This window comes from Nerophis ophidion, linkage group LG20 (genome assembly GCF_033978795.1).
Source record: "Nerophis ophidion isolate RoL-2023_Sa linkage group LG20, RoL_Noph_v1.0, whole genome shotgun sequence".
NCBI classification, from domain to species: domain Eukaryota; kingdom Metazoa; phylum Chordata; class Actinopteri; order Syngnathiformes; family Syngnathidae; genus Nerophis; species Nerophis ophidion.
Genome location: NC_084630.1, coordinates 43,132,700 through 43,153,882, shown reverse-complemented (window position 1 = coordinate 43,153,882; position 21,183 = coordinate 43,132,700). Strand labels below are relative to the sequence as shown.

At 39.5% G+C, this 21,183-nt stretch overlaps 1 protein-coding gene across 1 annotated transcript in view; it reads right to left on the bottom strand.

The window, feature by feature from the left end:
• Positions 1–18,859, bottom strand: part of tekt4 (tektin 4) — a 23,164-nt gene extending 4,305 nt beyond the window's left edge. The window contains exons 1-6 of the mRNA XM_061881274.1: positions 17,036–18,859; positions 7,638–7,708; positions 7,288–7,431; positions 7,131–7,217; positions 6,924–7,059; positions 2,453–2,607 (exon numbers count right to left, since the gene is read on the bottom strand). Coding sequence (XP_061737258.1) covers positions 2,453–2,607; positions 6,924–7,059; positions 7,131–7,217; positions 7,288–7,431; positions 7,638–7,708; positions 17,036–17,557 — 1,115 coding nt within the window. The 5' untranslated portion in view covers positions 17,558–18,859. The remainder of the gene's footprint in view (positions 1–2,452; positions 2,608–6,923; positions 7,060–7,130; positions 7,218–7,287; positions 7,432–7,637; positions 7,709–17,035) is intronic.
• Between the last annotated feature and the right edge of the window lie 2,324 nt (positions 18,860–21,183).

The window sequence follows — 21,183 nt, the reverse complement described above, 5'->3', positions numbered from 1 at the left end:
AGACAGACAACATTCACACACTAGGGCCAATTTTAGTGTTGCCAATCAACCTATCCCCAGGTGCATGTCTTTGGAGGTGGGAGGAAGCCAGAGTACCCGGAGGGAACCCACGCATTCACGGGGAGAACATGCAAACTCCACACAGAAAGATCCCGAGCCTGGATTTGAACCCAGGACTGCAGGACCTTCGTATTGTGAGGCAGACGCACTAACCCCTCTGCCACCGTGAAGCCTGTTTCAGCAACATAGAATGGTAAATAAACATTCCACCAGTAACTTTCATTGTCTCACACTTAATATTAATGGGATGGATGTGCTTGGTGCAGGGACATAAGCTTCTCTACATCAGGCTGGAACTCACTAAGAAGAAGTCGTAGATCCCCGCGGTCAGTAATTTTCAGTCGGTTTCTTTGCTTGGAAAGAAGCAAGGCGACTGCACTGAAGCCCCGTTCTACTAAATATGTTGGGAAGGCAATAAAGTAAATCTTGACCTTGTTCCACAGCACTTGATAGCCGTCAGAGATTTTTTTTTGTAACCAAAAATCTTGATATGACTTTTTGAACTTCGGCCTTAGCTCAATGTCATTTTGAATTGAAATCAGTTCTTCCTCTGCCACTCCAGTTTCTTCACCGTCGACATTTAGGAATCAGTGAATGCACCACCCTAACCAGCTCAACATTGGTGAGTCCCCAATTTCATGTTGACTTGAACTCAAGATGATGTTGACCGCCAGAATGCGGTTTTTATTATAAGATAAAAGTCTGAACATTACAAGCTTGAAATTACAAACCTGAGCTTTTGCTTTTGTAGTCTATACTGTCGGATCTGACTGGGCCAGAGCGGCGTGTGGTAACCGGACCCTGATGCGTCGTCCACTGACTCGTCCTGCTGCACGTGTTGTGTACAAATCGTCAAACAAACGTTCGAACTTCTGACTTCGGCTTCGGACTGCCGCCCCCTTCTTCCTCACCGCCCCCCCAGATCTTTCCACCGCCCACTTTGGGAACCACTGGTTTATACAGTCACCTTTAGGGGACCTCTGACGGTATGGGGACAAAAAAACAGGTCCCCTAAAGGGGAACTTTTTCAAATGATGAGTCAGATCCATTCTGAAGTGAAGTGAATAATATTTATATAGCACTTTTCTCTAGTGACTCAAAGCGCTTTACACAGTGAAACCCAATATCTAAGTTACATTTAAAGCAGTGTGGGTGGCACTGGGAGCAGGTGGGTAAAGTGTCTTGCCCAAGGACACAACGGCAGTGACTAGGATGGCGGAAGTGGAAATCGAACCTGCAACCCTCAAGTTGCTGGCACCAACCGGGCTATACCGCCCCTGAAGATGCCTAAGTGATTTTTAAGCTTTGGCCCTAAAAACGATGTTTATACATTTTCCTACAGCATGATTATAAAAGATTATTACTTTAAAGTATGATCCATCCTTCTATATTCTGTAAGGTAGTTGGAGTTGCAGACAACCTCATTACTGCTAAATAGCAGTTTTCAGTAATGTCACAGAAGAGGCAGGGTTTGTTTGAACATTTAAGTGGTGACACTTCCTAGAAGAGGATAGCTGTAGTGCTGTATTCTGAGGATCATGTCATATTTAATTTTAAAATCTTAAAACTCATCTGTATACTCTAGCCTTTAAATAGACCTCCTTTTTAGACCAGTTGATCTGCCGCTTCTTTTCTTTCTCCTATGTCCCACCCTCCCTTGTGGAGGGGGTCCGGTCCGATGACCATGGATGAAGTACTGACTGTCCAGAGTCGAGACCCAGGATGGACCGCTCGTCGGGACCCAGGATGGACCGCTCGCCTGTATCGGTTGGGGACATCTCTACGCTGCTGATCCGCTTGAGATGGTTTCCTGTGGACGGGACTCTCACTGCTGTCTTGGAGCCACTATGGATTGAACTTTCACAGTATCATGTTAGACCCGCTCGACATCCATTGCTTTCGGTCCCCTAGAGGGGGGGGGGGTTGCCCACATCTGAGGTCCTCTCCAAGGTTTCTCATAGTCAGCATTGTCACTGGCGTCCCACTGAATGTGAATTCTCCCTGCCCACTGGGTGTGAGTTGGTTCTTCCGAGGATGTCGTAGTCGTAATGATTTGTGCAGTCCTTTGAGACATTTGTGATTTGGGGCTATATAAATAAACATTGATCATTGATTGATTGATTAATTTGAACTTTTTTTTTTTAAATGGTCCTCAGTAGTCACGTACAAATGTGTGTGAATTATGCAAAATTATTTAAATTTGGTCCCCATGAACCATATTTAAAGAGATTTAAAGACATGTATGAGCTAATTTTACTTATTTTTTTTGTATGCCTCCACAACCTGTAGAAAGGGTGGTCCCCACAAGTGATGATCAAAAACTTGGTCCCCATTTCAAATGATAACCAGTATGTGTGCGTGTGTGTTTGTGTGTGTGTGTGTGTGTGTGTACCTCATCTGGGGCTCATCCCTGCAGAGCTCCATGTTGGGTCTGAGAGAGCGACGGTACAGCCTAGACTCAGTCACTCTCTGAGGGGCGTCTTTGTCCTGGATGGCCTTCTGCAGAGCCTCGATGTTCCTCTCCTGGGCTCCAATCTGCTCCAAAGTCTGCACACACACGCACACAAACATTCTTGTATTTGTCACTTTCTTGAGACCTCCGGAAAATGTGGGCGTATAGGACTCTTTAGGACCACCCTTTCTAGATATATAAAGATTTGTATCTACAACATTAATAATATATACATAATATGCAAACATAAAAAAGGTAAGCTTTTAGTACATTTTTTTTGTTTTTAATTTTTTGTTTGTAATTTTTTTTAATCTTAACTATTTACTTCATGTTATTGGCCAGAGGGGGAGCAATTTGAAGTTTTATACACACTTGTGTTTTCATATGTTGAGCAGATGGGGAGCAGTTTTAAACCAACACACATCCAATTTGAAAAATCCCTCATTTTATACAAAACACACACGCACACACACACGCTCTTGTATTTGTTACCTTCTTGAGAAAGATGACTACCTCTTTAGGACCACACTTTCTAGATATATAAAGGTTTGTGTATACATCAATACTATGCCGGTATAAAAAAAAGCTTCCTGTGAAAAATTTGTTGGAATTTCACAAGAAAAAGGTCACGATTTCACAAGACACATTTGGAATTTTGGCAGTATTATCATAAAAGTCGTAATTTTACTCAACGCAACTCAAAACTTTACAAAAAAACTGAACATTTGTGCAGTATTATGATAAAAGTTGGAATTTTACTCAACAACAGTCGCAATTTTACAAGAAAAGCTTAAAATGTTGGCAATTTTTATGAAAAGAGTCTGAATTTTACTCGACAAAAATAACAATTTTATAAGAAAACTTTCAAATTTGGACAATGTTATAATAATAATCGGAATTTTACTTGATAAATTAAGACAAAAGCCATAATTTTACTCCAAAAAATGTGTTTTACAAGAAAAAAAATCTTGGCAATATTGTGATAAAGGTCAGAATTGTATATGACAAATGTCACCATTTTGCATTAAAAAGCAATAATTTTACATAGAAAGTAATAATTTTTACGAGAAAATATTGCAATATTACAGAAACAGAAAGAATGAGAAATTGTTCCTAATTTTATAAGAAAGAAGTTGACACATAGTGAGAAAAAGACTGCTTTTAGGGGAAAAAAAATGTTTAATTTTTTTTAAATTGTTTTTTAATCTTCATTATTTACTTCAAGTTATTACAGTATGTCTCTATATACATATTTAATTTTTTTTTTTTTCAAAAATAAATTTTGCCCAAAGGGGGCGCATTTCAACTTTTTCCACACATAAGTAATTTAATATGTTGACCAGAGGGGGAGCACTTTCAAAACCGACACACAGTCAATTTGAAAAATCCCTCATTTTATACAAAACACACACGCACACGCACACACACACACACACACACACACACACACACACGCTCTTGTATTTGTTACCTTCTTGAGAAAGATGACGACCTCTTTAGGACCACACTTTCTAGATATATAAAGGTTTGTGTATACATCAATACTATGCCGGTATAAAAAAAAGCTTCCTGTGAAAAATTTGTTGGAATTTCACAAGAAAAAGGTCACGATTTCACAAGACAAATTTTGAATTTTGGCAGTATTATCATAAAAGTCGTAATTTTACTCAACGCAACTCAAAACTTTACAAAAAACTGAACATTTGTGCAGTATTATGATAAAAGTTGGAATTTTACTCAACAACAGTCGCAATTTTACAAGAAAAGCTTAAAATGTTGGCAATTTTAATGAAAAGAGTCTGAATTTTACTCGACAAAAATAACAATTTTATAAGAAAACTTTCAAATTTGGACAATATTATAATAATAATCGGAATTTTACTTGATAAATTAAGACAAAAGCCATAATTTTACTCCAAAAAATGTCAGTTTTACAAGAAAAAAAATCTTGGCAATATTGTGATAAAGGTCAGAATTGTATATGACAAATGTCACCATTTTGCATTAAAAAGCAATAATTTTACATAGAAAGTAATCATTTTTACGAAAAAATATTGCAATATTACAGAAACAGAAAGAATGAGAAATTGTTCCTAATTTTATAAGAAAGAAGTTGACACATAGTGAGAAAAAGACTGCTTTTAGGGGAAAAAAATGTTTTTAATTTTTTTTAAATTGGTTTTTAATCTTCATTATTTACTTCAAGTTATTACAGTATGTCTCTATATACATATTTAATTATATATTTTTTCAAAAATAAATTTTGCCCAAAGGGGGCGCATTTCAACTTTTTCCACACATAAGTAATTTAATATGTTGACCAGAGGGGGAGCACTTTCAAAACCGACACACATCCAATTTGAAAAATCCCTCATTTTATACAAAACACACACGCACACGCACACGCACACACACACACACACACACACACACACACACACACACACACACACACGCTCTTGTATTTGTTACCTTCTTGAGAAAGATGACTACCTCTTTAGGACCACACTTTCTAGATATATAAAGGTTTGTGTATACATCAATACTATGCCGGTATAAAAAAAAGCTTCCTGTGAAAAATTTGTTGGAATTTCACAAGAAAAAGGTCACGATTTCACAAGACAAATTTTGAATTTTGGCAGTACTTCATAAAAGTCGTAATTTTACTCAACGCAACTCAAAACTTGACAAAAAAACTGAACATTTGTGCAGTATTATGATAAAAGTTGGAATTTTACTCAACAACAGTCGCAATTTTACAAGAAAAGCTTAAAATGTTGGCAATTTTAATGAAAAGAGTCTGAATTTTACTCGACAAAAATAACAATTTTATAAGAAAACTTTCAAATTTGGACAATGTTATAATAATAATCGGAATTTTACTTGATAAATTAAGACAAAAGCCATAATTTTACTCCAAAAAATGTCAGTTTTACAAGAAAAAAAATCTTGGCAATATTGTGATAAAGGTCAGAATTGTATATGACAAATGTCACCATTTTGCATTAAAAAGCAATAATTTTACATAGAAAGTAATCATTTTTACGAGAAAATATTGCAATATTACAGAAACAGAAAGAATGAGAAATTGTTCCTAATTTTATAAGAAAGAAGTTGACACATAGTGAGAAAAAGACTGCTTTTAGGGGAAAAAAATGTTTTAATTTTTTTTAAATTGGTTTTTAATCTTCATTATTTACTTCAAGTTATTACAGTATGTCTCTATATACATATTTAATTTTTTTTTTTTCAAAAATAAATTTTGCCCAAAGGGGGCGCATTTCAACTTTTTCCACACATAAGTAATTTAATATGTTGACCAGAGGGGGAGCACTTTCAAAACCGACACACAGTCAATTTGAAAAATCCCTCCTTTTTGGGACCACCCTCATTTTAATAGATTTCCCCAGCAGGGGTGCAAATGAGAAATTCTCCATTACATGCTATGGTTTACCACATTGGGGCCATGATTTATGTCCTAACTTGTCTGGCATTGTGGCTATGCGGTTGCGTTCCCTCGTTGATGCAGGCGGAATGGACACAGCGGGAAGGTAAGAAATTATGATTTATTTATATTACAAAACAGACTAGGAACAGAAAACACTTGCACAAAGGCACTAGAGACAAAACCAACAGAACTAGCGTGGGAGCTAGAAATAACAGAGCGCTAGCATGTGAGCTAAGCAAACAAACACAGGAATAGCGTGGAAGCTAACGAATACAAAGTCTTTACCACAAGCGGGGATAGCGACGTCACCTGTTGCATTGGACAGCAAATTAGACTGCGAGGACGGATGACAAAAAAGGGCAGGCTTAAATAGAGACAGAGCAGGTGTGCGTGGAAAACAAAAGGCAGGTGACACTAATAAATGGGTTGTACTTGTATAGCACTTTTCTACCTTTAAGGTACTCAAAGCGCTTTGACACTACTTCCACATTCACCCATTCACACACACATTCACACACTGATGGAGGGAGCTGCCATGCAAGGCGCCAACCAGCACCCATCAGGAGCAAGGGTGAAGTGTCTTGCTCAGGACACAACGGACGTGACGAGGTTGGTACTAGGTGGGATTTGAACCAGGGACGCTCGTGTTGCGCACGGCCACTCCCCCCACTGCGCCACGCCGTCCCTAATGAGTAACTATGGCAACGGAAACGAACAGGAAGTGCCACCAGGAACTAGGGAAGACAAAAAAACAAACAGGATGTGATACAAAAAGAGAACTAAACCAGAATATGCCAAGATCCAAGTAGCGGATCATGACAACTTGTTCACCGGTCCTCATATGGAAGGTACTTTTCCTTGTTGATGCCTCAAGAAGGGTAGAAATCCGCACGCACGCACGCACACACACACACACACAAAATGCATAATCCAAATTGTGTTCCGGTGTGTATGTCCGGCTACCTGCTTCAGGTGCATTTCCAGCTGGATCTTGGCCTCCATCTGCTCCGCACAGCGTTGCAGGAAGGCTTGGTCCACATTGAAGCACTGGACCCTCAGGTCCTTGGTGGTGTCCAGGAGCACCTGCTCCGAGAGCTCTCTGACAGGCGCGCACAACAAACATTCAGTACATGGGAGCTCCAAACAGGCTGATCCAAACAGCGCTCTCACTTGAGGTCGTGTGAGGATTTTTCCTCCCTGCGGGCCTTGTTGATGTTGGTGTGTGTGAACTTGATCCAGGAGGGGACGTTACACACCCTGCAAGACCACTGGATGGTCACCAAGCGCTCCGACTGACACCCAGGAACTGCAATAGTATGTTACTCACTGATGCAGCATGTTGGCAGAGACGACGTGATGCTGCGTGTCCGTGCTTTTGTTGGAGAAGCGTCCACACTGGGTGTCCAGGACGTAGGCCTCATATTTATCCGACCAATCAAACTCCAGCGTCTTCTTGGTCTCTCTGTCCAAACTGACACAAGCAGAGGTCTAATTCTGCCTAGCAACACGCGCGCAGAAATGTGATTTCAAGTTTGACAACAGATGTCACATGCATGTTGAACGTTACTATTGGAGAGGAACACAGTACATAAAAACACATCCCCAGTATGAACCCTACCTCTGTGGTTGATTCCCCTACCAATTGGTTCATATGAAGAAACAAGAAGTAGAACTCACTTGATCTGAGTGGAAACCTGGTCTATGGTTCTCCTCAGGAGAGCCTGGATACTCTTGATCAATTCCACTTCCTACTCAAAACACACAAATGTTTATTTCAGTTGAACCCGCTTGTCTCCTCAATGCCCCCCCGACTGGCTGGCTGTGGGTGTGAGTGAGCGTGTGGCACACTCACTAGCTGTATTGACACTGCGCTGATACTGTGTTGGTGTTTCATAATGGTCATCTGCCATTATATTATCATATATATATATATATATATATATATATATAGGTGTGGGAAAAAAATCACAAGACTACTTCATCTCTACAGAACTGTTTCATGAGGGGTTCCCTCAATCATCAGGAGATTTTCAAAAAATCTCCTGATGATTGAAGGGAACCCTCATGAAACAGTTCTGTAGAGATGAAGTAGTCTTGTGATTTTTTTCCCACACCTACATATTGCGCTCTACCATGGTATCGAGCACTATTCTCTGGATAATCCAATCAAGACATATATATATATATATATATATATATATATATATATATATATATATATATATATATATATATATATATATATATATATGAACATAAACATAAAATATGTTGTCTTTGTAGCATATTCAACTGAATATGGGTTGAAAATGATTTGCAAATCATTGCATTCTTTTTGTATTTACATCTAACACAATTTTCCGACTCAAATAGAAAAGGGGTTTGTATATACTGTGTATATATATATATATACATATATATATGCGCAAATAATCATTAACTTTAGAAATTGATGCCAGCAACAAGTGACAATGAAGTTGGGAAATGTGGCAATAAATACTGATAAAATTGAGGAATGCTCATCAAACACTTATTTGGAACATGCCACAGGTGTGCAGGCTAATTGGGAACAGGTGGGTGCCATGATTGGGTATAAAAACAGCTTCCCAAAAAAATGCTCAGTCTTTCACAAGAAAGGATGGGGCGAGGTACACCCCTTTGTCCACAACTGCGTGAGCAAATAGTCAAACAGTTTAAGAACATTTCTCAAAATGAAATTGCGAGAAATTAAGGGATTTCAACATCTACGCTCCATAATTTCATCAAAAGGTTCAGAGAATCTGAAGAAATCACTCCACGTAAGCGGCATGGCCGGAAACCAACATTGAATGACCGTGACCTTCGATCCCTCACGACGGCAATGTATCAAAAACCGACATCAATCTCTAAAGGATATCACCACATGGGCTCAGGAACATTTCAGAAAGCCACTGTCACTAAATACAGTTTGTTGCTACATCTGTAAGTGCAAGTTAAAACTCTACTATGCAAAGCGAAAGTCATTTATCAACAATATCTAGGAATGCCGCCGGCTTCTCTGGGCCCGAGATCATCTAAGATGGACTGATGCAAAGTGGAAAAGTGTTCTGTGGTCTGACGAGTCCACATTTCAAATTTTTTTTGATATATTCGACATCGTGTCATCCGGACCAAAGGGGAAGCGAACCATCCAGACTGTTATCGACGCAAAGTTCAGAAGCCAGCATCTGTGATGGTATGGGGGTGCATTAGTACCCAAGGCAAGGGTAACTTACACATCTGTGAAGGCACCATTAATGCCGAAAGGTACATACAGGTTTTGGAACAACATATGCTGCCATCTAAGCGCCGTCTTCTTCATGGACGCCCCTGCTTATTTCAGCAAGACAATGCCAAGCCACATTCAGCACGTGTTACAACAGCGTGGCTTCGTAAAAAAAGTGTGGGTACTTTCCTGGCCCGCCTGCAGTCCAGACCTGTCTCCCATCGAAAATGTGTGGCGCATTATGAAGCGTAAAATACGACAGCGGAAACCCCGGACTGTTGAACGACTGAAGCTCTACATAAAACAAGAATGGGAAAGAATTCCACTTTCAAAGCTTCAACAATTAGTTTCTTCAGTTCCCAAACGTTTATTGCGTGTTGTTAAAAGAAAAGGTGATGTAACACAGTGGTGAACATGCCCTTTCCCAACTACTTTGTCACGTGTTGCAGCCATGAAATTCTAAGTTAATTATTATTTGCAAAAAAATATACAGTTTATGAGTTTGAACATCAAATATGTTGTCTTTGTAGTGCATTCAACTGAATATGGGTTGAAAAGGATTTGCAAATCATTGTATTCCGTTATATTTACATCTAACACAATTATATATATATCCATTCATCCATTTTCTACCGCTTATTCCCTTTTGGGGTCGCGGGTAAATATACACACATATATATATATATATATATATATATATATATATATATATATATATACATATATATATATATATATATATAGGAATCTTGCACCTCAGACTTGATTTAATTCCAATTATTGGGGTGAAGATTTGATTCTTGATATCTTGATATAACGAGATTCTCGATCCAAACCGATTCTCACAATATATTATAAAAATTATAATAAAACCTATTGGAAATCGGGTAAAAAAAAAAAAAAAAGGTATCCCTGGCTGCTAATGTATGGTGTGCAGCGAGTATATGAGGAGGAAAATATATTCTTAAAAAAAAAAACTTGTTAAAAGAAAAAAAAAAGTATATATATATATATATATACATATATATATATATATACACACACAAATATGTGTAATATATATGTATATGTGTTTATATATGTGTGTCTGTGTGTATGCATACATATATATATATATATATATATATTTGAGGTTTCTGTGGATTGTTATTCAGTGCTCAAAACCGGGGTTGAGAGGAATGTACCTGTCTTGCAGGTTTTTCTGCTCTTCAGGGGATTTCTCAGAAGAGCAGAGAAACCTGTGAGGGAGCTGTGAGCAGGAATCATTTTGGTGATTTAACCCACAATTCCAACCCTTGATGCTGAGTGCCCCATTTTTATAGTCTTTGGTACGACGCCGCCGGGGTTTAAACTCACGACCCACCTATCCCAGGGCGCACACTCTAACCACGAGGCCAAGTTGACACCGGTGCTAGTACGGAAATGTGTTTTGGTGACCATCCCTGGTCGATACAGCTATTGAGTGTGCCACACACTCACTGGTCATTACTGATATTTTGTCATCAAAAAGAGGTATGAATACAACCGTTTTGCCACAACATTATGAAACAGGTCAACCCAAACGGAACAATTTTTTGGGGAAATGACTCCTTTCTAAGCGGTCGACCATGTATGTTGACGTCAACTTGATGGGATTGTAGGACCTGAGTGGGTCTCACTGAAATGTGTTCATTTAAACAGAAACACCATGAAAAACTACTGTAATATACACTCATGGTCAAAAGTGTACATACACTTGTAAAGAACATAATGTCATGGCTGCCTTGAGTTTCCAATCATTTCTACAACTCTTATTTTATTGTGATAGAGTGATTGGAGCACATGTTGCTCACAAAAAAACATTCATGAAGTTTGGTTCTTTTATGAATTTATTATGGCTCTACTGAAAATGTGAACATTGCTGTTTACATACAGCAATGTTCACATTTGGTTACATGTCCCTTGGCAAGTTTCACTGCGCTTTTGGTAGCCATCCACAAGCTTCTGGTTGAATTTTTGACCACTCCTCTTTACAAAATTGGTGCAGTTCAGTTGTTTGATTGATTGATTGATACTTTTATTAGTAGATTGCACAGTACAGTACATTTTCAGTACAATTGACCACTAAATGGTAACACCCTTAATAAGTTTTTCAACTTGTTTAAGTCGGGGTCCATGTTGATCAATTCAATCAATCAATTAATCAATGTTTATTTATATAGCCCCAAATCACAAATGTCTCAAAGGGCTGCACAAATCAGTACGACTACAACATCCTCGGAAGAACCCACAAAAGGGCAAGGAAAACTCACACCCAGTGGGCAGGGAGAATTCACATCCAGTGGGACGCCAGTGACAATGCTGACTATGAGAAACCTTGGAGAGGACCTCAGATGTGGGCAACCCCCCCCCTCTAGGGGACCGAAAGCAATGGATGTCGAGCGGGTCTAACATGATACTGTGAAAGTTTAATCCATAGTGGCTCCAAGACAGCAGTGAGAGTCCCGTCCACAGGAAACCATCTCAAGCGGATCAGCAGCGTAGAGATGTCCCCAACCGATACAGGCGAGCGGTCCATCCTGGGTCCCGACGAGCGGTCCATCCTGGGTCTCGACTCTGGACAGTCAGTACTTCATCCATGGTCATCGGACCGGACCCCCTCCACAAGGGAGGGGGGGACATAGGAGAAAGAAAAGAAGCGGCAGATCAACTGGTCTAAAAAGGAGGTCTATTTAAAGGCTAGAGTATACAAATGAGTTTTAAGGTGAGACTTAAATGCTTCTACTGAGGTAGCATCTCGAACTGTTACCGGGAGGGGATTCCAGAGTACTGGAGCCCGAACGGAAAACGTTCTATAGCCCGCAGACTTTTTTTGAGCTCTAGGAATCACTAATAAGCCGGAGTCTTTTGAACGCAGATTTCTTGCCGGGACATATGGTACAATACAATCAGCAAGATAGGCTGGAGCTAGACCGTGTAGTATTTTATACGTAAGTAGTAAAACCTTAAAGTCACATCTTAAGTGCACAGGAAGCCAGTGCAGGTGAGCCAGTACAGGTATATATGTATGTATATATGTATATAAAGGTATATACATTATAGGTATATATGTATGTATATATGTATATAAAGGTATATACATTATAGGTATATATGTATGTATATATGTATATAAAGGTATATACAGTACAGGCGTAATGTGATCAAACTTTCTTGTTCTTGTCAAAAGTCTAGCAGCCGCATTTTGTACCAACTGTAATCTTTTAATGCTAGACATGGGGAGACCCGAAAATAATACATTACAGTAATCGAGGCGAGACGTAACAAACGCATGGATAATGATCTCGGCGTCTTTAGTGGACAAAATGGAGCGAATTTTAGCGATATTACGGAGATGAAAGAAGGCCGTTTTAGTAACGCTTTTAATGTGTGACTCAAAGGAGAGAGTTGGGTCGAAGATAATACCCAGATTTTTTACAGAGTCACCTTGTTTTATTATTTGGTTGTCAAATGTTAAAGTTGTATTATTAAATAAATGTGTTGGTTTTCTGACATGGACTTGTTTCTTCAGCATTGTCCACACATTTAAGTCAGGACTTTGGGAAGGCAATTCTAAATCCTCAATTCTAGCCTGATTCATTCCTTTACCACTTTTGATGTGTGTTTGGGGTCATTGTCCTGTCGGAACACCCAACTGCGCCCAAGACCCAAGATTTTATGTTGTCCTTGGATCATTGTGGCCAAACAGCTCAATTTTTGTTTCATCAGACCATAGAACTTTCCTCCAGAAGGTCTTATCTTTGTCGATATGTCAGATGAAACAAAAATGGAGCTGTTTGGCCACAATACCCAGCAATATGTTTGGAGGAGAAAAGCTGAGGCTCTTAATCCCAGGAACACCATTCCAAACCGTCAAGCATGGTAGTACTAGTATTATGATCTGGGCCTGTTTTGCTGCCAATGAAACTGGTGCTTTAAATTGGACAATGAAAAAAGAGGATTACCTCCAACTACTTCAGGACAACCTAAAATCATCAGCCCAAAGGTTGAGTCTCGGGCGCAGTTGAGTGCTCAAACAGGACAATGACCTCAAACACACGTCAACAGTGGTAAATTAATGGCTAAATCAGGCTACAATTAAGGTTTTAGAACAGCCTTCCCAAAGTCCTGACTTTAAACGTGTGGACAATGCTGAAAAAAATAAGTCCATGTCAGAAAACCAACACATTTGTCACGACGCGGATTCGAACCCGAGCGAGATCCCACACTCTGTCTGGCAGCTGTCGACTGTCAGCAATCATCGCACCTGGCAGCAATCAGGAAGACAGCTTAAGAACCAGTCACACCTCAGAATCCGCGCCGGAACGTCGTTAACTCTCGTAGTAGAAGCATTTAAGTCCCACCTTAAAACTCATTTGTATACTCTAGCCTTTAAATAGACTCCCTTTTTAGACCAGTTGATCTGCCGTTTCTTTTCTTTTTCCTCTATGTCCCACTCTCCCTTGTGGAGGGGGTCCGGTCCGATCCGGTGGCCATGTACTGCTTGCCTGTGTATCGGCTGGGGACATCTCTGCGATGCTGATCCGCCTCCGCTTGGGATGGTTTCCTGCTGGCTCCGCTGTGAACGGGACTCTCGCTGCTGTGTTGGATCCATTGTGGATTGAACTTTCACAGTATCATGTTAGACCCGCTCGACATCCATTGCTTTCCTCCTCTCTAAGGTTCTCATAGTCATTATTGTCACCGACGTCCCACTGGGTGTGAGTTTTCCTTGCCCTTATGTGGGCCTACCGAGGATGTCGTGGTGGTTTGTGCAGCCCTTTGAGACACTAGTGATTTAGGGCTATATAAGTAAACATTGATTGATTGATTGATGGTAGTAAGCATTTACGTCTCTGGCTTCCCCCTCATTGTCCTCGCCTCTTTTGTCTTGTGCCCTTTTTGCCTTGTTGACTTGTCCTCCTTGCAGTTGCCTCCCTTGATCCTCGATCACTCGCCTGGACTCGGACCTTGTTTGCTTGCCGCCTGCCCTCGACCTCCTGCCTGTCCCCGGATCTCCCTTGTGCCTACCCTTCCTTGGCCAGACGAAGGTTTTATTCATCACGCATGTACAACATCCTCCTGTATCATTCACATGGTTAACTTTACACTTAATCCTGCAACCAACACTTAGAGTAGCATACACACCCCAGACAATCATCAAAGGTTACAATAAACCTGGTAACCTTAAGTCTTTCGTGGTGTCGTCTCCTTCCAGTCCTCACGTACACAGCCGCATTTAACTGAACTGCACCAATTTTTTTCAAGAGGAGTGGTCAAAAATTCAACTAGAAGCTTGGCAGAAGCTTGTGGATGGCTACTAAAAGCACCTTATTGCAGTGAAACTTGCCAAGGGACATGTAACCAATATTAACATTGCTGTATGTATACTTTTGACCCAGCAGATTTGGTCACATTTTCATTAGAGCCATGATAAATTCATAGAAGAACCAAACTTCATGAACGTTTTTTTTGTGACCAACAAGTATGTGCTCCAATCACTACATCACAAAAAAATAAGAGTTGTAGAAATTATTGGAAACTCAAGACAGCCATGACATTATGTTCTTTACAAGTCTATGTAAACTTTTGATTCACGATTGCATATATATATATATATATATATATATTAGTGCGTCTGCCTCACAATACAAAGTTCCTGCAGTCCTGGGTTCAAATCCAGGCTCAGGATCTTTCTGTGTGGAGTTTGCATGTTCTCCCCGTGAATGCGTGGGTTCCCTCCGGGTACTCCGGCTTCCTCCCACTTCCAAAGACATGAACCTGGGGATAGGTTGATTGGCAACAATAAATGGTCCCTAGTGTGTGAATGTGAGTGTGAATGTTGTCTGTCTATCTGTGTTGGCCCTGCGATGAGGTGGCGACTTGTCCAGGGTGTACCCCGCCTTCCGCCCGACTGTAGCTGAGATAGGCGCCAGCGCCCCCCGCGACCCCAAAAGGGAATAAGCGGTAGGAAATGGATGGATGGATGGATATATATATATATATATATATATATATATATATATATATATATATATATATATATATATATATATATAAAACAGTGGTCCCCAACAACCGGGCCGCGGCCGTGGCCCGATTGGTACCGGGCCGCAGAAGAATTTGTTATTAATTTTTTTATTTAAAAAAAATATATATATATTTTATTTATTTTATTAAATCAACCGGTAAATTGAGAGCTTTTCCTTCCCGGTTGATTTAATAAAATAAATAAAATATATATATTTTTTTACCGGTCGATATACGTTCCCATCCTCACCTATGGTCATGAGCTTTGGGGCGGTATAGCTCGGTTGGTAGAGTGGCCGTGCCAGCAACTTGAGGGTTGCAGGTTCGATCCCCGCTTCCGCCATCCTAGTCACTGCCGTTGTGTCCTTGGGCAAGACACTTTACCCACCTGCTCCCAGTGCCACCCACACTGGTTTAAATGTAACTTAGATATTGGGTTTCACTATGTAAAGCGCTTTGAGTCACTAGAGAAAAAGCGCTATATAAATATAATTCACTTCACTTCACTTCACTGAAAGGATAAGATCACGGGTACAAGCGGCCGAAATGAGTTTCCTCCGCCGTGTGGCGGGTCTCTCCCTTAGAGATAGGGTGAGAAGCTCTGCCATCCGGGAGGAACTCAAAGTAAAGCCGCTGCTCCTCCACATCGAGAGGAGCCAGATGAGGTGGTTCGGGCATCTGGTCAGGATGCCACCCGAACGCCTCCCTAGGGATGTGTTTAGGGCACGTCCAGCTGGTAGGAGGCCACGGGGAAGACCCAGGACACGTTGGGAAGACTATGTCTCCCGACTGGCCTGGGAACGCCTCGGGATCCCCCGGGAAGAGCGAGACGAAGTGGCTGGGGATAGGGAAGTCTGGGCTTCCATGCTTAGGCTGCTGCCCCCGCGACCCGACCTCGGATAAGCGGAAGATGATGGATGGATATTAAATCAACATAAAAAACACAACACACACTTACAATTAGTGCACTGACCACAAAAACCTCCCTTTTTCATGACAAAGAAATGAAAAAAAAAAAAAAAGGACCCCCCCCACTCGGGCCGCGGGACAAATTATTAAGCGTTGATACAAAAAGGTTGGGGGACCACTGATATCCATCCATCCATTTCCTACCGCTTATTCCCTTTCGGGGTGGCGGGGGGGCGCTGGCGCCTATCTCAGCTACAATCGGGCGGAAGGCAGCGTACACCCTGGACAAGTGGCCACCTCATCGCAGGGCCAACACAGATAGACAGACAACATTCACACACTAGGGCCAATTTAGTGTTGCCAATCAACCTATCCCCAGGTGCATGTCTTTGGAGGTGGGAGGAAGCCGGAGTACCCGGAGGGAACCCACGCAGTCACGGGGAGAACATGCAAACTCCACACAGAAAGATACCCTTTAATTCAGTATTCACATGAATGTGATCCATTCTATCCATCCATCCATTTCCAACCGCTTATTCCCTTTGGGGTCGCGGGCAACGCTGGAGCCTATCTCAGCTACAATCAGATGGAAGGCAGGTTACACTCTGGACAAGTCACCACCTCATCACAGGGCCAACACAGATAGACAGACAACATTCACACACTAGGGCCCATTTAGTGTTGCCAATCAACCTATCCCCAGGTGCATGTCTTTGGAAGTGGGAGGAAGCTGGAGTACCACGCAGTCACGGGGAGAACATGCAAACTCCACACAGAAAGATCCCCAGCCTTCGTATTGGGAGGCACATGCACTGATATAGAATCCAAAATAATAAGTTGCTATTATGCTTGCACATCTCCAATAAATGATCACCTTGATGAGTTCCTCCTCCACGCAGTCCCGGACCAGGTCAGGCCCGAGTCTGCGGCTCCTGCAGGTGAGGTTATCGGCCGCGATGGCATAGGGCGTCTCGGTGGCGTCCAGCGCCTTCTCCAGCCGCAGCTTCAGCGCCTGCAAGGCCTCGATGTCGGCCACCAGGCGGCCGATGTGCTCCTGCAGCTCGGACTTCCAGCGGTGGATGTCCTGGAGCCTCTCCCCCAGCAGGCGGCTGCCGTTGGTCTGCATCTTCACCGTCGTGTTCTCCGTCTTCTGGCAGAGGACGCGGGACTCTTCCTGGATGCTGCGGGCCGAGTGCCGGTCGGCGCCGGCCTGCTGGAGGAGGCTGCGGTAGCTGGAGAACCAGTCGGCTGGGGTGTACTTAGCGGAGCGGAAGCCCGGGATAACTAGCGGCGGCGCGGCTTCCGGCTCTAACGGGGCCCCCTCGGACTCCAGGAGCCCCGGAGTCGCCGCTCGGCTGTCATACTGCGGCTTCGACACTAACACCTCCGAGCTCATTTTCTTACAACGACAACTACAAACAATTACAAAACAACAAGAGTTATGAGAGCGAAGATAAATAGTTCGGCCGACATTAAGACGGGCTTGTTTGGCGACGCGTTGCTAGGATACGGCAGCGGTCACGTGACCCAGGAAGGCACGTGCACACCCCGCCCAAATATTACATGACTTTGCAAAATATTTGCTGACCTGATGACCTTTTTCTTTTGGTTGTCGGCGGCCATTTTTTCGTTTAATTGGCAACAACAATAAAAATGTAATTAAATAGCAAGACACTTAATCCCTCATTTATATGTGCTATGACGTAATATGTTGTCATGGAGATGACACACTTGTCTTCCTTAACACGACATTACGCTCGAAGTCTTTGAAGTATTGTACCCGCTTGAACCCACGTTTGTACGCGATTTACACGCATCCTGCACGTAATGTGTAATATTCATCAGTGTGTGACAATCATTGGTACTTTCACTTTTAAACTTTAATGTATACGCATTTTATAAACAAGTACAGCATAAGCAGTGATACAAAATCTCAACACCAGAGGTCGCCATTACACACCGCGTAAGCGAAATCAACTTCCGGTAAAGTCGTTTTCACTGAAGGCCAACAGTGAATAATATTATTACACATTTTTAATGCATTAGATTTTTTAAAAACTAAAATATCCCAAAAATACGGTTAAATGCAAGAATTCCACCTCAAAATTTAGTGTATATTACTCTGAATGTAAAGACAGTACAGCTTTCTTATGGTTTGAAAACGTCAGCTCAGTTCAATCAATCAATCAATCAATGTTTATTTATATAGCCCTAAATCACTGGTGTCTCAAAGGGCTGCACAAACCACAACACACAAGGGCAAGGAAAACTCACCCAAGTGGGACGTCGGTGACGGTGACAATGATGACTATGAGAAACCTTGGAGAGGACCGCATATGTGGGCAAAAGCAATGGATGTCGAGCGGGTCTAACATGATACTGTGAAAGTTCAATCCATAGTGGATCCAACACAACCGTGAGAGTCCTGACGGATTTTTACTGTAAAATTGTCCTTTAGTTTTTTACTGTAAAAAAAAACAAAAAAAAACTGCAAATTTACACAAAAATGTTACTTCTTTACTGTAAATAAAAAAACCCTGCAAATTTACAGTAAAACTTAACTGTAAAATTTACATTTTTTACTGTTAATAAAAAAAGCAAATTTACAGTAACGTTCTAGCACCTGCGCCGCTTTTTTTTTTTGGGACCACCTCAAAATTGAGTGTATATTACTGTAAATGAAAAAACAGTACGGCTGTTTTTATAGTTTTAAAAAGGCAGCTAACATAATTTTACTGTAAAATTTACATTTTTTTTACTGTAAATAAAAAAACCTGCAAATTTACAGTAAAATTTTACTGTAACATTTACATTTGTTTTTTACTTTAAATAAAAATAAGCCTACAAATTTACAGTAAAATGTAACTGAAAATTGCCTTTTTTTTAACTGTAATTACAAAAAAAAAGCAAATTTACAGTAAAACTTAACTGTAAAATTTAAATTTTTTACTGTTAATAAAAAAAGCAAATTTACAGTAATGTTCTAGTACCTGCGCCGCTTTTTTTTTTTTTGGACCACCTCAAAATTGAGTGTATATTACTGTAAATGAAAAAACAGTACGGCTGTTTTTATAGTTTTAAAAAGGCAGCTCAGTTAACAGAATTTTACTGTAAAATTTACATTTTTTTTTACTGTAAATAAAAAACCCTGCAAATTTAAAGTAAAATTTTACTGTAACATTTACATTTGTTTTTTACTTTAAATAAAAATAAGCCTACAAATTTACAGTAAAATGTAACTGAAAATTGCCCTTTTTTTTTTTACTGTAATTACAAAAAAAAAGCAAATTTACAGTAAAACTTAACTGTAAAATTTACATTTTTTACTGTTAATATAAAAAAAACAAATTTACAGTAACGTTCTGGCACCTGCGCCGCTTTTTTTTTTTTTGGACCACCTCAAAATTGAGTGTATATTACTGTAAATGAAAAAACAGTACGGCTGTTTTTATAGTTTTAAAAAGGCAGCTCAGTTAACAGAATTTTACTGTAAAATTTACATTTTTTTTTACTGTAAATAAAAAACCCTGCAAATTTACAGTAAAATTTTACCGTAACATTTACATTTGTTTTTTTTACTTTAAATAAAAATAAGCCTACAAATTTACAGTAAAATGTAACTGAAAATTGCCTCTTCCTTTTACTGTAATTACAAAAAAAAGCAAATTTACAGTAAAACTTAACTGTAAAATTTAAATTTTTTACTGTTAATAAAAAAAGCAAATTTACAGTAACGTTCTAGCACCTGCGCCGCTATTTTTTTTTTTGGACCACCTCAAAATTGAGTGTATATTACTGTAAATGAAAAAACAGTACGGCTGTTTTTATAGTTTTAAAAAGGCAGCTAACAGAATTTTACTGTAAAATTTACATTTTTTTTACTGTAAATAAAAAAACCTGCAAATTTACAGTAAAATTTTACCGTAACATTTACATTTGTTTTTTACTTTAAATAAAAATAAGCCTACAAATTTACAGTAAAATGTAACTGAAAATTGCCTTTTTTTTACTGTAATTACAAAAAAAAGCAAATTTACAGTAAAACTTAACTGTAAAATGTACATTTTTTACTGTTAATAAAAAAAGCAAATTTACAGTAACGTTCTAGCACCTGCGCCGCTTTTTTTTTTTTTGGACCACCTCAAAATTGAGTGTATATTACTGTAAATGAAAAAACAGTACGGCTGTTTTTATAGTTTTAAAAAGGCAGCTCAGTTAACAGAATTTTACTGTAAAATTTACTTTTTTTTTACTGTAAATAAAAAAACCTGCAAATTGAAAGTAAAATTTTACTGTAACATTTACATTTGTTTTTTTTACTTTAAATAAAAATAAGCCTACAAATTTACAGTAAAATGTAACTGAAAATTGCCCTTTTTTTTACTGTAATTACAAAAAAAAAGCAAATTTACAGTAAAACTTAACTGTAAAATTTACATTTTTTACTGTTAATAAAAAAAGCAAATTTACAGTAACGTTCTAGCACCTGCGCCACTATTTTTTTTTGGACCACCTCAAAATTGAGTGTATATTACTGTAAATGAAAAAACAGTACGGCTGTTTTTATAGTTTTAAAAAGGCAGCTCAGTTAACAGAATTTTACTGTAAAATTTACTTTTTTTTTACTGTAAATAAAAAAACCTGCAAATTGAAAGTAAAATTTTACTGTAACATTTACATTTGTTTTTTTTTACTTTAAATAAAAATAAGCCTACAGATTTACAGTAAAATGTAACTGAAAATTGCCTTTTTTTTTACTGTAATTACAAAAAAAAAGCAAATTTACAGTTAAACTTAACTGTAAAATTTAAATTTTTTACTGTTAATAAAAAAAGCAAATTTACAGTAACGTTCTGGCACCTGCGCCGCTTTTTTTTTTTTTTGGACCACCTCAAAATTGAGTGTATATTACTGTAAATGAAAAAACAGTACGTGTAACGATCTGTCACTTACTTTCTGATAGTTTTTCGTGTTTTGTACTTTGTTTCCTGTTCAGTGCTCTTATTTTGTCATACTTCCTGT